Source organism: Perca flavescens, chromosome 21, assembly GCF_004354835.1.
Source record: "Perca flavescens isolate YP-PL-M2 chromosome 21, PFLA_1.0, whole genome shotgun sequence".
Classification (NCBI taxonomy): Eukaryota; Metazoa; Chordata; class Actinopteri; order Perciformes; family Percidae; genus Perca; species Perca flavescens.
Window position 1 is genome coordinate 17523338 of NC_041351.1, and position 17398 is coordinate 17540735.

Here is a 17398-nt window from a genome sequence, read left to right on the forward strand (position 1 = left end):
CGCCCCCAGCCAGTCCGCTCCACATCCATGGTCCGCTCTGCCTGCAGCAACTCCGACATCAAGACAAGCCTCCACAAAACCCTGCGCTACAAAACCTAACCACACACACACACAGCCCTGAAGACAGCTGTATGCAAGTATGTCATTCAGCATAGCATAAGATTACAAAGAAATAATGAGATACTTGAAGTAAAATCACACATATTTCCATGGTTCAACAGTCAAAAGATCAACACTGTTTTTATTTATTATAAATCAGTACATTTTATATAAAAAGGACAAAGGGGTCTGAAATAAAACCATTGTAGATGTAAACCAAACAGATCAGATTATGGCCACCCTCTTACCACACTGAACCCATACCACTGAGTCCTTATTAGCCAGCAGTTAACACTCATCCCAATATACCCTAGGCTATACTTAGGATCAATCTACATTTTGGAAAAGGTTTAAAATGGAAATAATGTGGTTGACATCAATCTCTCTGCGAAGCGTTGCAAGTAGCGCCTAAGCATGCCATCGATTTTTGTGCAATCCATTACAATCATCGCCAGCAGCAGTCAACATTATTTGTGAAGTGTGCACACTTTTTTTGTATAGCAGTTCAAGGATGTGAAGACTCATAAAATCCTGAAGGTAAACAATGTGTGTGGCGCCCAGGGTAACGGTCCTAAATGTAACTCAGGTTTAGGCATCATCTATTGAGAAATGACTTAGCTTTAGTCGATTTGTTTTGCCTTACAGACTTCCTACAATAAAATGAATGAGGCATGTGAGAAAGGCCAGCATCATTGTGTTGTACACACTTAACCGCTTCTTGAAAATAAGTGGACATCATAATGGTAGATGCTATGAGGTCAAAAGAAAGCACAGCCAGCTGCTTAAACAAGCTAAGCCGCTCACTGCACTAGTAGCACTCAAAAACACAAAATGCAGAAGAGAGGGTGGGTCTGTTACCATGGAAACTAACTTGGATTTAAATGGATATTACAACTTTGTATTATCTTTAAAAACAAATGCCCTTGTGACAGAATTGTAATACATTTCTGTTTGCCGTGTATTTGCAGGCCAACAGTTGAGTGAAGGCAAAAAAAGTGCAACCAATTCATCCTCACAGCACTGCAAGATAAAAGTATACAATCTATCCAGATTAGTCCAATCAAAATGATTTCACTGACCCTGGCGTTAAGTCTCACTTCGATAGTAATAAATTATTTGTAGACACGTTGCCAAAATTTCCCTTTTTCTTTAATATTAACTATTTGCTTGTACTAAACATATCAGCAGTGTTACCAGGTCAAAATTAAATGTCTTAAATGGGAAAAGGTTATGGCTTTCTGTTGCCTGTTTTTAAAACCAACCTAACTCTGCTGGGTTATGGTAGGTAGGTGGAGGTTAAAATGGACCACATGTCCAATTACTAAAACACACATGGGAGGAAAAAAAAAAAGTAAAACAATAACTTAAATAGAAGTGCTTAAAACATAAGTTCTTCGAGCCCTTTCAAAAACCAAAAAAATAAGGGTGCAAAGCAGGAATCCCACCCAACAGAAAAGGAGAGCAAAATGAACAGCCGTAATGATAATACTAATATTCATCCAATGATTCACAGATGTACAGTTCAGATGTAGATCATATCCTTTCCTCCCTTAAAAATGTTTCTTGATTCCTGGTCAGTGGCCCCCCCATGTCTGTGAGCCGCGGCTTCCCTCTGTTTCAAGTCTATCTGTGGTGGGAGAACACTCTGTCTCAGTACACCTCCCCTCTTCCTCCTTTGCCATCAGTGCCTGTTCCTCCTCTTTTTTCCTACGCTCCAATTCCCACTCCACGAAGGTGTCGAAGAGGCTTGGCCAGGCCTCGTCCTCGCTGTAGTTGCTCAGGTCAGGCCCAATAGCCTGGGTGAAGTTCAGGAACATGTTCCATGTGTCCCTTGAGATGCCCCGAATACTTGAGGGGTTCTCCGACAGGAAGTCCAGCCAGTGCTCCAGGATCGCAGGCGAGTCCTGGGTGAAAACCAGGCGCCACAGGGCGATGGCTATTTCGCGCTGCAGCGAGCGTTGGCCATCCTCGGCGTCCAGGCCAAACTGGAAGGTGAAGCGGTACAGGTCCTTGAAGTTCTCCTCGCCCTGGGCGTCCTGCAGCATGACGGGGAAACGTGAGCAGATGCCCTCAAGGCTGTCTGCCTGAATGGCCTTGCAGCCATCAACAAACTCCTTCCTGGTGACACAAAGTAAACAGGACCAGACATCAGAATGACAGTGGACCATTTCACTTGGCATGATACAGCCCAGAAGCAAAGAACATACTTTCAACGAAGCTAAATACCCGGCACCAGAGCTAACTAGTAGCTAAATTTACTAAAAGCTACAATAAAAGATAGTGAAGTAATCTAATGCAAACTCTCTCTCTCTCTCTCTCTCTCTCTCTCTCTCTCTCTCTCTCTCTCTCTCTCTCTCTCTCTCTCTCTCTCTCTCTCTCTCTCTCTCTCTCTCTCTCTCTCTCTCTCTCTCTCTCTCTCTCTCTCTCTCTCTCTCTCGAAAATGTGTAATAAGCACACAGCTGATGCGAATTCTGCGCCCCCTTGTCAAAGCCAGGCAACAATGGATGCCTTCAGACAGAAGCACATGGATACCACAACTAAGAACAAACTCACTGTGAATGACAAGTGAGATTGTTAGTGTGAAATTGAACACTACAGTAAATCAAAGCAAATCCATGTTGATAAGAGCATTAAAAAAAGAAATAAATAATGGGACAAAAAGAAATCAAGGGACATTTAGAATAGATACAAAATGTGCGATTAATTGCGAGTTAACTATGAAGATTAAATATTTTAATTGTTTGACAGCCCTAATTTTTTTTAATCTATATTTGAAGCACAGTACTGGAGGAGATATGTTAGTATGTGAAAAATAAAAAAAATCTTTAAAAACCTTGAAAGAAACACCACAAACATCACTGACAAAGGAGGAGGCCTTGCCCCTTGCAGTTTAAAGAATACATTTAAAAATTGTACGGAAAACTGTTCATTCTTTTAAAAGGTAACATTGACAAACATTATTTCACTTCCGGCAGATGTACTTTGTTTTTGAGCCCCACAACAATATAGGCTTTCAAAGTCAAATATAATATAAACAGCTTCAGTAAGCATCAGTTGACAATGAAACACGTTGGTAACCAAAGTGTAGTGTTGTCCAAAGCCTTTGGATAGAAAAGTGCTGAGTTAAAAATCAGAGGGGGGTGGGGGGTGGGGGTAGGGGGGGGTAACAAGTGACCCGGCCAGCAGGCAGCCATATTCATCTCTAACACTAACTGCAGTGGGAGTGCAGAGCAAGATTAATTTCCTGTGTGCACCCTACCTGATGGTGGAAACTGTGTGTGTGTGTGTGTGTGTGTGTGTGTGTGTGTGTGTGTGTGTGTGTGTGTGTGTGTGTGTGTGTGTGTGAGACTAGTTGAGCTGCAGAAAACTGTGTTCGAGAGGCGGGATTGATGGACCACAGCACAGAGAAAGACTGAAAACGAGAAGGTCAAACACCTGCAAGTGTGACTAGAAGTGTTAACCTGATGCGCCAGGTTGTTAACACAGAACCATCTGAAAAGACGTCAATCGGAAATTGTTTGGAAAAAGGCAGGCACTTAAAAAATACCTGGCAGGTAAATGGATGAACTGTCTGTCTATCATGTCAGCCATCACACACACACCTAAACCCTGCCCGCAGCTGCCAGTAGCTCCTCACCGGACACTGATTGGTTCGGTCCGCTGCTGTTCAAACACAAACGTATTACTTGAAGCCTGACAAAATGGATTTTCCCCGTAATCTCGTGATATCGCAAAAATCCCGCTGTCATGCAAGGAAATAGAAGTGTAGTTATTAGGCATCAAGCTAGTTATTGGAGGTTCACAATATTTTGGTTAGCCTGACCCTGTTATCGATATATAAGAAACCATATAAAAATGGTTTCTGGTATATTAAAGACAGGGTGAACTCCCGATTTGTTAAGTGGATGATTTTTTTTCAGATCAATTTTTTTTATGCAAACTTACTTAAGAGAAACAGAAATACAAACTGAACAAGAACAAAAACCCTCACCCACAACAACAACAAATAAACAGAAATCGCACCTTGTCTAGTCACTCTCCTGTAGTTCTTGTGGCGCTGAGGTCATTAGGTCTGATATTTGTGCTGCTGCACTTTCCTATAGGTTGATATGCCAAGTGGGCGATTTTTTAAAGGATATTAGTACATGTTGTTATATAGTGTCAGTATGGAACTTTGTGCCAGGAAGATCTGGACTGCATCTTAAGGGCTTAAAGGTTGTGCACCAAAATACAACAAACCAGCCATCCAGCAGCTACTCTTAGATACAACTCATGCTACTCAATCAACTCTACTCACTTGAGAAAAAACATTTAAAATCGCGTTGAAACCATGCAGGAACTCATAGTGCACCTTTAAGAACCAGACAGTCGGTTCAAGTCCCACATGGACCAAGTATGTAGTGTGGACTAGTAACTGAAGAGGTGCCAGTTCACCTCCTGGGCACTGTTGAGGTGCCCTTGAACTGCTTGGAGCAGACCATCTCCCTGACTGTATGTCTGTGGTTCGTTCATTCGTGTGTGTGTGTGTGTGTGTGTGTGTGTGTGTGTGTGTGTGTGTGTGTGTGTGTGTGTGTGTGTGTGTGTGTGTGTGTTTTTCGGGCTTGTGTGTGTAGGAGTGAACAAATAGAATTTCCGCCCAGGAATTAATAGTTTTAAAAATAAAAAGTAATTCTTCTTTTTCTTCTTAACAACTAGGCCACCAGGACACACTGAGAATTGCCAGATATAACAAGATAAAAAAATATATTTATGTAATAACAGCATCTTCTGTGGTAATTAAATCAGGGCAGACACTAATGAAATGTGTTTTAGTCATCTGGGATGAGGTATCAAAATGTCAGTTCTCACCTATACTTATGCAGTAGTTATGCTAGTTCATCCTGATTAACAGATACCAGTGAAAACAACACGCCTCATTCCCCAAACCTCCACCTTACCTTGTAAACTTGCACATGGTGGCTGCTTGAAACTTCCAGGCAAGAACAAGCACACGGAACTCAGCCGGGTCCACACACAGGTCATTACAAAAACTCTCCATGCCTTCCTCCAAGATGGCATCTTCCTGTTCATCCTTGTAGCAGCGGAACAACTCCTCAATGCGCAGCATTGACAGCCCATCTCCATCCAGACACTCGTCCTTGCGTGGTTCCCCCATCACCGCAGGGATGACGGGTGTCTCCACTGTAACCTCCAACGGCTTGGTGCCATTCGACAGCTCGCTGGTGGCTTTGCTACTCAGTGCACTGGGCTCTTCTTTGGGGCCCCCACCACCAGCACTGCCTCCTTTCTTGTGGTGGGACTTGGAGCCGCTCTCCTTGTCGCCACTCTTACTGCCGAGTGAGGACGTTGGATTCTTACACTTGGTGACACACTGACCCATGTCTTCCTCCCTGGTCCGTCTTTCCTCCTCGCCTTCAGTCCCCGTCCGAACCACCTAGACGCCTCTTCTCTGGCCCTGCGAGACGTCTCAACATACCCTCAGGCCTGAGGTGAAGCACAATTTAAAAATGTTAATTGTCATAGAGTGCAGCTCTAGACTGAGTCAGTCTTGCTTACAAACAAAAAGATCAAGATCCACATTTCTGTGGCTATTAGTAGAACACAATCAAACTACAGGGATTGTTGAACATTAAAAAGGTCAAGAAGGTACACTACCTGTACCAAATCTTCCACAATCCACTGCCAGACTTAAAACCCCTAAAAAGAGAAGACCAGAGAAAACAGTCTATATGTATGTGCACACAGTGCAGATTACCATAGAAACCTCTACAAAAAGAAATACAAGAAAAACATCACAGGTAACCACAGAAACATACTGAGGTAGAATTGGTTTTGTTACACAGAGCCACTAAAAAAAAAAAAAAAAACTTTAGGTTTTCCTTAGTGTCACCAAATATTGCCTACCTTGGTTTATATAATTTATGATGTATCTTATTAGCTTTATTGTTTTTAAATTTCACAATCCTATGTACTATATCCACATCAATGACGTGTTTACCTTTGCTTGGTATCAGGAGTGAGTTTCACCAGGTTCTACAATAGTATAGGCAGTACATAGTGCTGCTGCCGTACTACATCCCAGCAGTAATGGCAGCAGATGGAAAAAACGCAATCACAGAAATGATAAACTTGTTAAAATAGCAACCATGGACCAAGACGGTGGAGCTACTATGGTTGGCAATAAAAAATGCAAAACATTTTCTCTTGCCCTTTTACAGCTATAGTTATGTCATTTTAGCACATAGACTTTAATGTGATTATCATGAACCTTTCGCATCAAAAATTCAATGTAAAGCGGTTTCCTCTATACGGTTAAAATCTACATGATGGCTTGGTCATGTGTGCCCCTTTCCAGTTATTTTTATACAAGCAAGGTGCATGTACATGCATGGAAAAGATAAGGGGAATAAAGTCACACTGAAAAGTAACATCGCTATAAGAACTTAGATGTTGCCACAGTAGTGACTAAGGTTGTGATTGGCACGTCAAATAACTTGAGACTATAAACTTAATTTGCAGAACATGCAACAACCAAGTAATGACATCAAATACTTTATGGAGAGCAGGATGAAAATCTCATTACTGACCGGACTGCATGTAATGTGTTTGGAGTAATCATACTAACGCAACGAGTAAAAGCCTTATCTCTCTTCTACCTAACCAATTACTCTCAAACTAGCCTGATTTCACACGTACGTCAATCCAATTAATCATTCTGCTGTAACATCTACAATCATAAAATGTATGAGTTGATCAAGTGTTTGATAAATTATTAAGTAGCTGGTCAGGAAATTACTTACAGACAATCCCTCTGAAGGCATTTGCCACAGATCAAAGTGTCTTTCTATTCTGCTCCATCATTGTGACCTTGACATCCGCAATGCTGAAAAAACACAGGATCTTGTCATCATAAACAGAAAGTGATAGCTCATCATTCCCTAAACCTGCAGGACTATTTTTGTCAAAATGCTATGAAAATGTAATTTGAGCACAACAAAACATTTTGCCTCATTGCAGGATTGTTCAATCACTGGTTTATAACTACTACAAAGAAGATTGTTATAAAGCATTTGTACCGAAAGTATGTTGTGCAGGATGGACTCAAGCAGGGCTTTAACGTCTTTGGTTCTAGGGTTGAAGATCTCTAACATTAACATTAGCTGCTCAGTGACAGACCTTTCACATGGCACTGCATGTAGAATTCATGAGCACTGTTGTAAAATCCACAACGTCTTCGAGGTACTTCTAAATCCAATGTTTAACTTCTGATAACTAACTTTTACTCTGTGTGGTAATCACTGATTTTGCCCAGCGACTATTCCTGGTCTAAGGTAATGTGTTTTCAGCATTGAAGCAAATCGACTGTACTGATTGAACTGGGCATGCCCAGGCAAACGTCTCACTGGAACATACTGGCTAGCTTCATCTAACAATTTGACGGAAGTCTGAATGCCTACTTAGCTATTCATTGGAATTTGTAATTATCATCAAGCTAGGCATGCTATTGTAGCCAAACACTTTAACGTTAGTATCCAGACATTAGTTTAATTTAAGCTAACGAACGTCAGATTGTTAGTCCCGAAACTGTGAGAGACAACAAAGTTGAGCTAGAATACGAATGCGTGATATTTGCAACACTGTTGTCAATGCACAGCCTCGGTTAAGCCAGGTAGCTGCTCTAAACAACGTTAGCTAGCATTAATGTTATTTTTACCAAGTTATGTTCGTTGGGAAGTGGCGAGCACAAACAGGATCAAGTGAGCTTAACAGCACACGCACAACACTCTGTAAACAGCGTTTAGATAACCATTTACACCTGGCAATTTCATCTATTCACTAATTCAAATAGTACTTATTGTGAAGCTGTTATTGATTCATGAGACATCACCGCCACCGAGCCATTTACATCAAAACGGTCTGGCCCTGACGACGTCGCCATAGCTAGCTAGCACCAGCTCGGTTAACTAAAAGTTAGCTATCGGCTAAGCTAGGTCTTTCGATTAAGACACCGAGCAGTTATCATAGTAAAGAAACTTACCTTTTTGGACAATTTTAGTGTGTGTAATTTGATGTTCATAACTCCAGGGACGCCAGTACAAATTAAGTAGTTAGTAAGTTGGCCAAGGTAGCGGAGCGACCAGAAACGAACTGAGGCAAACTCGTCGCGTTAACTCATATTGCTAGCTAACTAGCTGGCAGCTGACAAAAACTTCCACCCCAATATCGAATTTAACCCTGTTTTAAAAAACAAACAAACAAGTAAAAAGCTAGCAACCACATTGTGCTTTTGAATCCATTTTGAATTGTGTTCGCTCTTTGGAGCGAGTTAAAGGACCATCTCGGACTAGCAGCCTATTTCTTTGTGCTTCCCCCTTTTTCGTCATTGAGTGTAGCTGCTACATTGTGGGCATTTTCCTGCATCACTTCCTCCCTGCCTACCAGCAGCCAACAGCTGATCTTCATCTCGATAGCAAGATTAATCTTTTAATTCTAACAAAGTAACGGGTTGGAAATACTACATTACACCCATATGGATTAATTACCACAATTTCAATTACTGAAGCACGTATTTTGATGATGACATTTACACCATTAAGATAATAATATTGAAACGTGTCAAAACCCCTTTGTAACTCATCTGAAATGGCTTAGACTTGTCTATAAATAGTGAATTGAATCTGGTGACGCTAATGTTTTATATGGGTTAAACAGCTCCAACTTTATCTACGATGAAAAGTAAAGGGCACTCGTTTCTCTTTATTTATGTTTTTTCTTTGCAACCGGGGAAAACGTCATCATCAAGCGACAAATGTGTTTCTGCTCTCCCATCGATATGCTGCAGCTCCTAACCTCCTAAGTTGCTACTTGTCGAACAGTTCTTCAGACACAGTCGGTAGGTCTTTGTAATATTAAATACGTGAAATGAGCGCAATGCCAATAATTCAAGTCTTTAATGTGAATGGCATTCTTCTCGCTATTAATATAGTTTCTGTTCTTTAACAGCAGACGTATGTTGTGAGGAGAACGCTCAATGATAGCTAACATGTATCATGACATTCATGCTGACAAGTGTAACGTTACATATAGGCCTGCAAGTTAAGTGTTTCATTAACGTTAATACAAATGCGCTTATGGCATTATTATTAGACTTCCTTTACTCTCAACCCAACACATATCAGAACATACGATTAATACTTCATAGGCAGTCATGCATCAGCTACTGTATGTTTGGGAAACAGGTCTGTGTTGGTTTTAGTGACATCTAGTGTAGAATGATGAGAACACTCCAAGCTGGATAAGAAACCCACCAGTACGAGCAACTGCCCCGGGGCTCCAGACTTCCAGGGGCCCAAACATTCTTGTGAGACTTTATTGTAGAGATTGTTATTTCGTTTTTGTTTGTTATGCGTACATGATGAATATACATTTAAATAAAGTTGTATTTAATCAAATCACTACAAACTTACTGAGGCAATGAAAACCTGAGCCACTTTGGAGTTTTTCCCTGCATAGCACTGGCTGGTTTCTTGGTCTCTGAGCAAGTAATGGCGCTGCCACGTTTAGTCTGCTGTGTGCATAACACTTAATGTGAACTTGGAGGTGTCTGGTGTCAGGATACATACACAATGCACTGAAGGCAGAAGGCGGGTGATCGAGAATGGCCCAATAGAACATTTTTGCCCCAGAGATCCCTAACAGATTAATCTGATCCTGGGGACACCAGAAGGTTTTGTTTTTCCCTCTGGTAACTTGGTCATAAGTGTATGTTATGTCCAGCAAGTTGGTTTCAAAACTAGAGGCCTATTATGTGTTACAGTCCCTAAGTACAGACAGATAAATTAACAAAGTGACTGAGCAAGTTTAACTTGACAGAAGGATGTAATCATTATTGTAATACCTTCAACCTTGTTAATATATATATATATATTTCTTAGCAGGAGTTGAAGAGTACACAGACAGAAAAACAGGTATTCTTTTCAAACTTAAAATTCTTTATTGTGCAGGTAACTGCTGTTTTTGAGCATCAATGACGTCCTCCACTCGCAGGATGGTGTTGTCACTGTACATGCGTGTGTTTCGCATCGCCCGAACCTGGCAGGCACAGAGTGGAGTTGCAAGTGACACAGAGAGTGAGAGACAATACATACTTCAGGAGGCCTGCACTCTGTTCAGACAGAACCAGCAGGTGTGAACAACAGCACACTGCTTACAGAAATGGAAAAAGCGGTAGTTTTATGTCAGTTTGCATGACTAATCTTTTCTTCTGTGTGCTTCTTCTCAGCTCACAGATCAAGAATCGATAAAGAAGTGTATAGAAGAATGTGAAGCAAGGATAGAAATAGGTAAGAGTGAAAAGATGCCACACATTTCCTTACATAAGTCTAATCCTACTCAGGTGAGGAGTGTTTTTGATGTTTTCTTTTTATCAAATAACCATTTATATGGTGGTACTATCTAGCTAATGTAACACATCTAGATGAAGTTACTGAGTGACTGAGCAAGTTCAGATGAAGGTCTGGGGCCCATTTCAGGAAGGAGGTTTAACAAAGTCTGAGTCTAACCCTGAACTCTGAGTTGATTTACCCTGAGATGGGAAACTCTGAGTTTTCGGTTCCTGAACAGCTGATTTGAGTTGGTTCAATCAACTCAGAGTAGGTTAAGCGCGTGAAGCACTACTATAAAAAGGCAGCATGAATGGAGCCATGATACTACGATTCACCATGGTAACAACCACAAACAAACTGGTCAGCGGAAATACTCATGCGCACATACAGTGAGTTTGACCATGTATTTCGTTAAAAAAGCAACACAGCAGCTGCTGCAAAAGAGACAGAATTTGCGTGGGAGAAAACTTCTGCTAAAGTAAATGCGTAAGTTCCAATAAAGTGCAGTAATATAATATTTAATCATAAGTATCATATTACTGGGGAAATGGTGTTGAACCTATAATCTATTTCATTTAGGTGCAATCCTACGGGTGAAAAAAGTACTAAGTTGGTACTGAGGCTGCAGCACCATCATTAACAGAATTATAATTCATAATCTTTTATTTCAGAGAGTTTACATCATTCACCTGCAATACTGTGGAACTCCTTTTCAAATGGCTCTTACTGGTTTGTGTCCAGGGAACACTTTAAAAACGTTTCAGAGCGAGTCACACTCTTCTGACAGCGCTTTGCTACACTGGCCTTACTTATATGCTCCGCATCACCAGTGTTGTAAAGAAAACTGCCGTTTGCAAAAAAACAAAGAATCTGCTGGGATGTAGAACATGTCCACGATGGGTGACGTTAGTGATATGAGGACGAATAAGGTCATGTAGGCTACATAACTGATAGACTGGGAAGAAAAACCATACTGCTCAAATAGGTAGGCTAGTATCTGGAGATGAAAATGCATCTATAGCCTGGGCCTCAATATCATCTCCCGACGTATGTTTAACTCCCCGATAAGTAATACAGCTTCTTCATCAACGGGATCCTCGACAAAAGGAAATGCCATGTTTTGAGAAAGGAAAAAAAAAACGTTTTATTGTCTGCCTAACACGGTTAATAAACCCACCCTGTTTTTTTTTTTTTATTCATGCTGATAACAAACTGCGCTAAAATGCGCCTGATACAGACTGAATGACTGAATGAGGACATGAAAGCGCGCTGTGTCAGAGGGAGGAGACTGAGAGAAGCTCGAGGTTTATTGAAGAAAACCTGCTCCCGACCAGGTTAGGTTCTCAGGCTCAGTCACCATAGTAACTGACTCTGAGGTGAAGTTCCCTCTCTTTCTGAAACGGGCTGGAGTTCCCCCTCTCTCAGGTTTGATTAGCCTCCCTTTCTGAAACAGAAAACCCAGAGTTTCCCCTCATCTCAGGGTTAACAAACTCAGAGCTTTCACTAAACCTGCTTTCTGAAACGGACCCCGGGAGTGTTTCAGCAGGAGTAAGCAGCAGAGGAGTAAACACAGACATAATGTTCTGAATGTTTGACAACCAACAGCATTAATAGGGTTTATATTGTCATCAGTTAAGTGGGGAAAAAAAACGTATATTGTTTTCATATACAATATAAGAGATGACTTCAGTTGGCAAAGAGACAATATTACCATGTTCAGCCCTTCCCCTTTGACATTACAGTAGGGCTGGGCGATATGGAGAAAATCAAATATCACGATATTTTTGACCAAATACCTCGATATCGATACCGCAACGATATTGTAGTGTTGACTATTGGTGCTTTCACAAAATATTTACACAATGAGATTTTTGATAAATAGTCATCAGTAATGTGGATATAATGACTAAGTGGGTAAAGGCAAATAATAGAACATTTACAACAGTCTGGTAAGTTCAGAAAATTACATCACTTTACTGTAATGCAGCCTATAAAACCAGGAAAAGACAACACTTATGCAATATTACGATATTACGATATCCAAAATCTAAGACGATATCTAGTCTCATATCAGGATATCGATATAATATTGATATATTGCCCAGCTCTACATTACAGGTGCTATAATTTGACCACATGGATACTTTAACTGCAGTCTACATGCTGCCTTTGAAAGGAGTAAATCAGGCCAAATTGTCCATATTCTGAGAGAATCAGCTGCTCCATATAGAACCAAGGATAAAAAGCTTTCCGACTTTGGAACATTTTGTAGCTACTGTTTTTTTCATGGTTTTATATAATGATGACAGTTAACACTGACACTATAATTTTCTTTTCTCACAGGTCTACATTACAGGAACCCATATCCAAGGGCTGTAAGTAATAACCATTTATTAGACAAATTGGATATTTTTATGTCTGAGTGACATGTGTGATATGTGTGAGTTATTGTGTTGTTGAGAAATGTTTGTTATTTTGTTCTCCAAATGTTCCTGTAGACGTACCTACCGCCAATGGGACTGGCAACTCAGAAAGGCAGGAAGATGCGAGCGCAACAGCGCTTGAGGAAGCAGGCCAAGCCAATATACTTAGAGTCACATGACGAGACCTGATGCTCAATAACCTCGCTCCTCGCCAAGAGTTCAAGTTACCACGGGCAGGAAACTAGAGTGCAGTCACAAGCTGATCTCGTGGGCTGAGTTGTTGCAAGCACTCAATGATGCGCGAACACATGTCAATTAGGAACAAGTCATTTTTTATTGTCATTTTCTTACTGTAAACTGTAGCTGAAGCTTGTCAGCTTCTGTTCAGCTCAGGAAGGCAGTCAGCATGGAGTGACCTGTAATATAAGATCAAGTTGTATATTTTATTTATTTTTATGTGTAAAAAATGTTGTGATATATACTTTACATTCTTTCACAACTGCTAAGACACAAATAAAGTTGTATTAAAGTCTTTTATTTTAGTAATACTTGTGTGCGTTGACATGAAGAATTCATGTAGTAGCTAGGCAAGATATTACACTCAGCAGTGACCATCTTCTCTTTTCCAGCATGCACCTTTTTAGGAACTACCCCCTAATACTTGACCCATTCCCTTAGCTTTTCCATATACAGTAGGTAGCCCATTTATTCACGCAGAAAATATGAAATAAACTCCAGGAATGTTGGCAACAGCACAGAGGAAGCTGGAGATAAAAGTCATTTGTCACTCATCTAAAATTAATTGTAGTGGATGCAGATGGTGTACTTCCTTTTGAATTTCTGAAAAACTAAAGAGGAAGGACTGGGTGAGGTAGATGAAATGCCATTTATAGTACAGTACATTTCCATGATAACAGCCATCCAAGCACGTGCAACAATGACATCAGATGGAAATTACAAAGAGCAAACAGGAACAGAGAGGGGATGAAAAACAGAAATAAAAAAAATGTGTAAAGTTTGCGATAAGACTTAAAAGGTGGGAGGTAAAAAATAAAATAAGTCTATAATATGTGTTTTATCAGTGGTTTCAAAACTGGGGGGCAGGGGTGCTGCTAATTATAAAATAAATAATGCATGGTTCAGCTGCACTGTTAGCAATTCATGAACAAGTTTGTGAAAGGACTGCCAGGTAAACGTGAAGCAAAAGCCAACATGCATACATAAATACATACATAAATACATGCATACATACAAAATGTGGCCTCACATCAGACAATACGATAACAAAATCAGGGCGGCCGTTCCTCCCAATCACGTCTCTCCAGGTGTCTGTCATTGCCCGCATATGCATTGAAGTCTCTCAGCAGAACTATGGATCTATGGACTATAGATGGACTAGTGACTAGTTGGCTTGAACATATTTGTATCTTCAAAAATGGGGGGGCCCTGCAGAAAAAGTTTGGGAACCACTGTGTATTACCATACAACAGTTATCCATCTATTCACCTGTTTGATTTAACAAGGAAAAGAGAAAAATGCTTTAGACTGAATCTAGACGCCTTAATTTATGTTATCGATTGAACATGTTCATTTAAAGGAGATGTGACATCTTATGTTTTCCATATGCTCTGATGAGGCTACAGCATGAGAGGTCAAATAGCTAAATGTATTACTTAAAAGTAACCGTTTGTTTTATTGTTGGAGAGATATACCACACTTACATCCCTTAACATCTCATGCTTGAACATTTGGTTTGCCCTACAATAGGTTTGTTGTCTTTTCTTACATTTTTGAAATAAAGACATCACTGTAACCGAAACTATCACTTCAGACTTGGGCAATAATATATTTGTATACAGACTAAAATATATGCACTAGTGTAGATAAATCTTCTAGGTTCATCTAAGACGTACAGCTTGCCTTGATTCAGGGAGGGCTAGGAATCAGAATCACACATTTTTGGCGCTTTTCCCACCATCATATATTGTTGATGATGTTGTCCATCTAATGTTGGATTTGCAGTTTTTCAGACAAAAAGTGTAAATAAATATAAAGCGGCAGCAAAGACTTTTGTAAGTCACTTATTTATGGGAGCTATTAAGAATGCCAGGTTGTCTCTTCTTGAACTCAGTGAAACATACCTATTCAACAGGCCCTGTGTTGTGCATCATTTAATTTCAAGCATCATTGCGAAATTTTGTGTTTAATTTGAAGGTGTTTTCAGTTATTCTGGTTGGCTATTCAAAGAACCGTGGTAGCCTTCTCTTTGTGCATTACATCTCAAAAGTGTGTCATAATTTATTCCAAATTCATTAATGAATGTCTCTTATTTGAATTAACAGACTCTCTCCAAGATTACAGGATCTGTATTTAAGAGAATATATTGCTTTGATATTTCTTTTGTCTTCTTCTCAATAATAGTGAATCCAGTGTGGTGAAAGGACAGTTTGGTTTGTGCATTGCTTCCAGTTCTGTTTAGAAATCGGAGCAGAAAGAAGCTTTCTGTCATGTACCTGCTGATTCAGTCAGATGTTGATAAAAGTGACTATGAACGGCAGAGGGGTCGAAGAGTCATTTTCAGTCTGACTCGTGTTAGAATGTCCTGAATACTGCTCTGTATTTGCCAGTGCAGGCTACTGGCCATTTACACATACCACTATAAAATACAACATTGTTATAAATGTTCTGCTCTTTTGAAATCTTATTTTGGCCATTTCATTTCCCACAACAAATTGCATTCTGAGTACTATCTTTTGTGCATGGTCTTTACAAACAGGGACAGAGAACCAATCAACTCTGCTGAAAAGGCAGTAAAGAAGAATTATTGCATTTTATTAAGAAGAGTTAGCTATGTGGTCGGGTTGGCTCAGTTGGTAGAGCAGGCGCACATATAGGTTTACTCCTCGATGCAGCGGCTACGGGTTCAACTCCAACCTGTGGTTCTTTGCTGCAAGTCATTCCCCTTCTCTCTCCCCTTTCATATCTTCATCTGTCCTGTGGAAATAAAGGCCTAAAATACCCACAAAAATAATCTTAAAAAAAGAAAAGTTAGCTAAAGTACAGATGTTCTTTTATTTAATGTGTTCCCTGAATTAGAAATTAGAAAAAGAGCACCAATAATTCAAAGTTAGGTTTCTTATACAGTGCAGTAACTTGATTATTACATTGAACCAGTTTGCATCAATGATAAGACCTCCACTTCAATAATGTGGTTCATTTCAGTGAGTTGGCTACAAATGCACTTGAAAAGCCCTCTGCAGCTGATGTATTCTGTGGGGACTAAAGTATATATTATATTCTGCTCCAATTTCCAGCTGCGAGTGGAAAATCTAAAATGTGGATCAGCAAACATGACTTCTGATAATCTCAGAGGGGCACACATTTACAGTTCAGTATTGTTCTCTGATACAGTGCTGTACTGTATACCACTGACCTGTAACACCCTAGAGCTTACAATGTAGACTTTATCAGATCATTTTAATTTCACACTCTGGACTGAGTCACCTTCATACGCACAGTCTCCTCTGTTCTAGGACTTTCTGAGGTCATTTTCTATGTCCTCCAGCACCACATTGGCCTGAATGCAGCCACATGATGGAGACCAATTGACGCAGAGTAAATGAAAGTGTGCATGTTTTATTTAGTGACGTCAGTCCAGTGGCTGACACACCAGATTCCAGCCTCAGGCGTCAGGGCTGTGGTGTCTTCAGAAGTAAACAGTGACCTGGTAAAACTAAATGTTTTCGCTTTAAACGTGGAACTAACATGTTCAATATAGACGACTTTCTGTCCTCACACTGCTGGGGACAGGGAGACAGAGTGGCGATGTGTTTCAGTCACACAGTCACAGATCGTACCCAGTGCTACAGGACCTAATGGGTGGCGCACACAGAAAATAAGGTTCTTAAAGACCCACTCCGATGAAAATCATGTTTTTCTAGGTGTTAACATGTTCTTGTAGCATTTTTCTGATGTTAGAGGACATATCTTGAGAAAAATAAGCTCAAAGTTGTATTTCTGAGTATTTCTGCATTCAAATGTCTGTGAATCAGTAGCAGACGCTAAAATGCCGGCTCAAATAGACTGGAGTTGTGACGTAGTAACTCCACTGGGCGGGCCACAAGCTCATACCCCCCCCCCCCCCCCGTCCCGCCCGCTCAGGTTCTGAGGAGTAGAGAAGACGATGGCGGATCAACACCTATGTGCGGTAGCGGGTTGCAATGCTAAGAGGAGAGATAGTGGTATTAGCTTTCATGCTTTACCAAAACATGCTGCTGTGAGAGATAGATGGATTACGTTCCTTGGTCACGGCAATGTTAAAAACCACACATCGGTTTGCGGTCAGCACTTCACAGAAGACTGTTTCACCAACTTGCAGGAGAAAAAAATGGGCTTCGTCAGTAAATTATTTTTGAAGCCGGATGCAGTGCCTTCCATCAAGACACCATCAACTGGACAGCCTGTGTCTTTACCGGTAAGTTTATTTATTT

General features: G+C 40.5%; 2 protein-coding genes and 1 long non-coding RNA gene across 4 annotated transcripts in view; 1 reads left to right on the plus strand and 2 right to left on the minus strand.

Moving 5' to 3' along the window:
* Positions 1–204: 204 nt before the first annotated feature.
* On the minus strand, positions 205–8566 carry dcun1d3 (defective in cullin neddylation 1 domain containing 3). Of its 2 annotated transcripts, none has more exons than XM_028568380.1 (5): positions 8139–8566; positions 6901–6983; positions 5756–5797; positions 5038–5584; positions 205–2217 (listed from the first exon to the last, which is right to left on the minus strand). In XM_028568380.1, the coding sequence occupies exons 4-5, from the start codon at positions 5478–5480 to the stop codon at positions 1674–1676; spliced, it is 987 nt and encodes a 328-aa protein (XP_028424181.1). In that variant the 5' UTR covers positions 5481–5584; positions 5756–5797; positions 6901–6983; positions 8139–8566; the 3' UTR covers positions 205–1673. The 2 variants fall into 2 exon arrangements, with proteins under 2 accessions (XP_028424181.1, XP_028424182.1); XM_028568381.1 differs by lacking the exon at positions 8139–8566 and adding an exon at positions 7177–7913.
* A 224-nt stretch (positions 8567–8790) lies between these two features.
* On the plus strand, positions 8791–13443 carry lyrm1 (LYR motif containing 1). The gene is made up of 5 exons (XM_028568382.1): positions 8791–8993; positions 10105–10286; positions 10383–10443; positions 12829–12860; positions 12984–13443. Exons 2-5 carry the CDS (start codon positions 10128–10130, stop codon positions 13095–13097), a joined length of 366 nt encoding a protein of 121 aa, XP_028424183.1. The 5' UTR covers positions 8791–8993; positions 10105–10127; the 3' UTR covers positions 13098–13443.
* LOC114548429 (uncharacterized) overlaps positions 13224–17398 on the minus strand; it is a 49862-nt gene continuing 45687 nt past the window's right edge. Inside the window, exon 4 of the long non-coding RNA XR_003691357.1 lies at positions 13224–13324. This is a non-coding gene — a long non-coding RNA (uncharacterized LOC114548429). The remainder of the gene's footprint in view (positions 13325–17398) is intronic.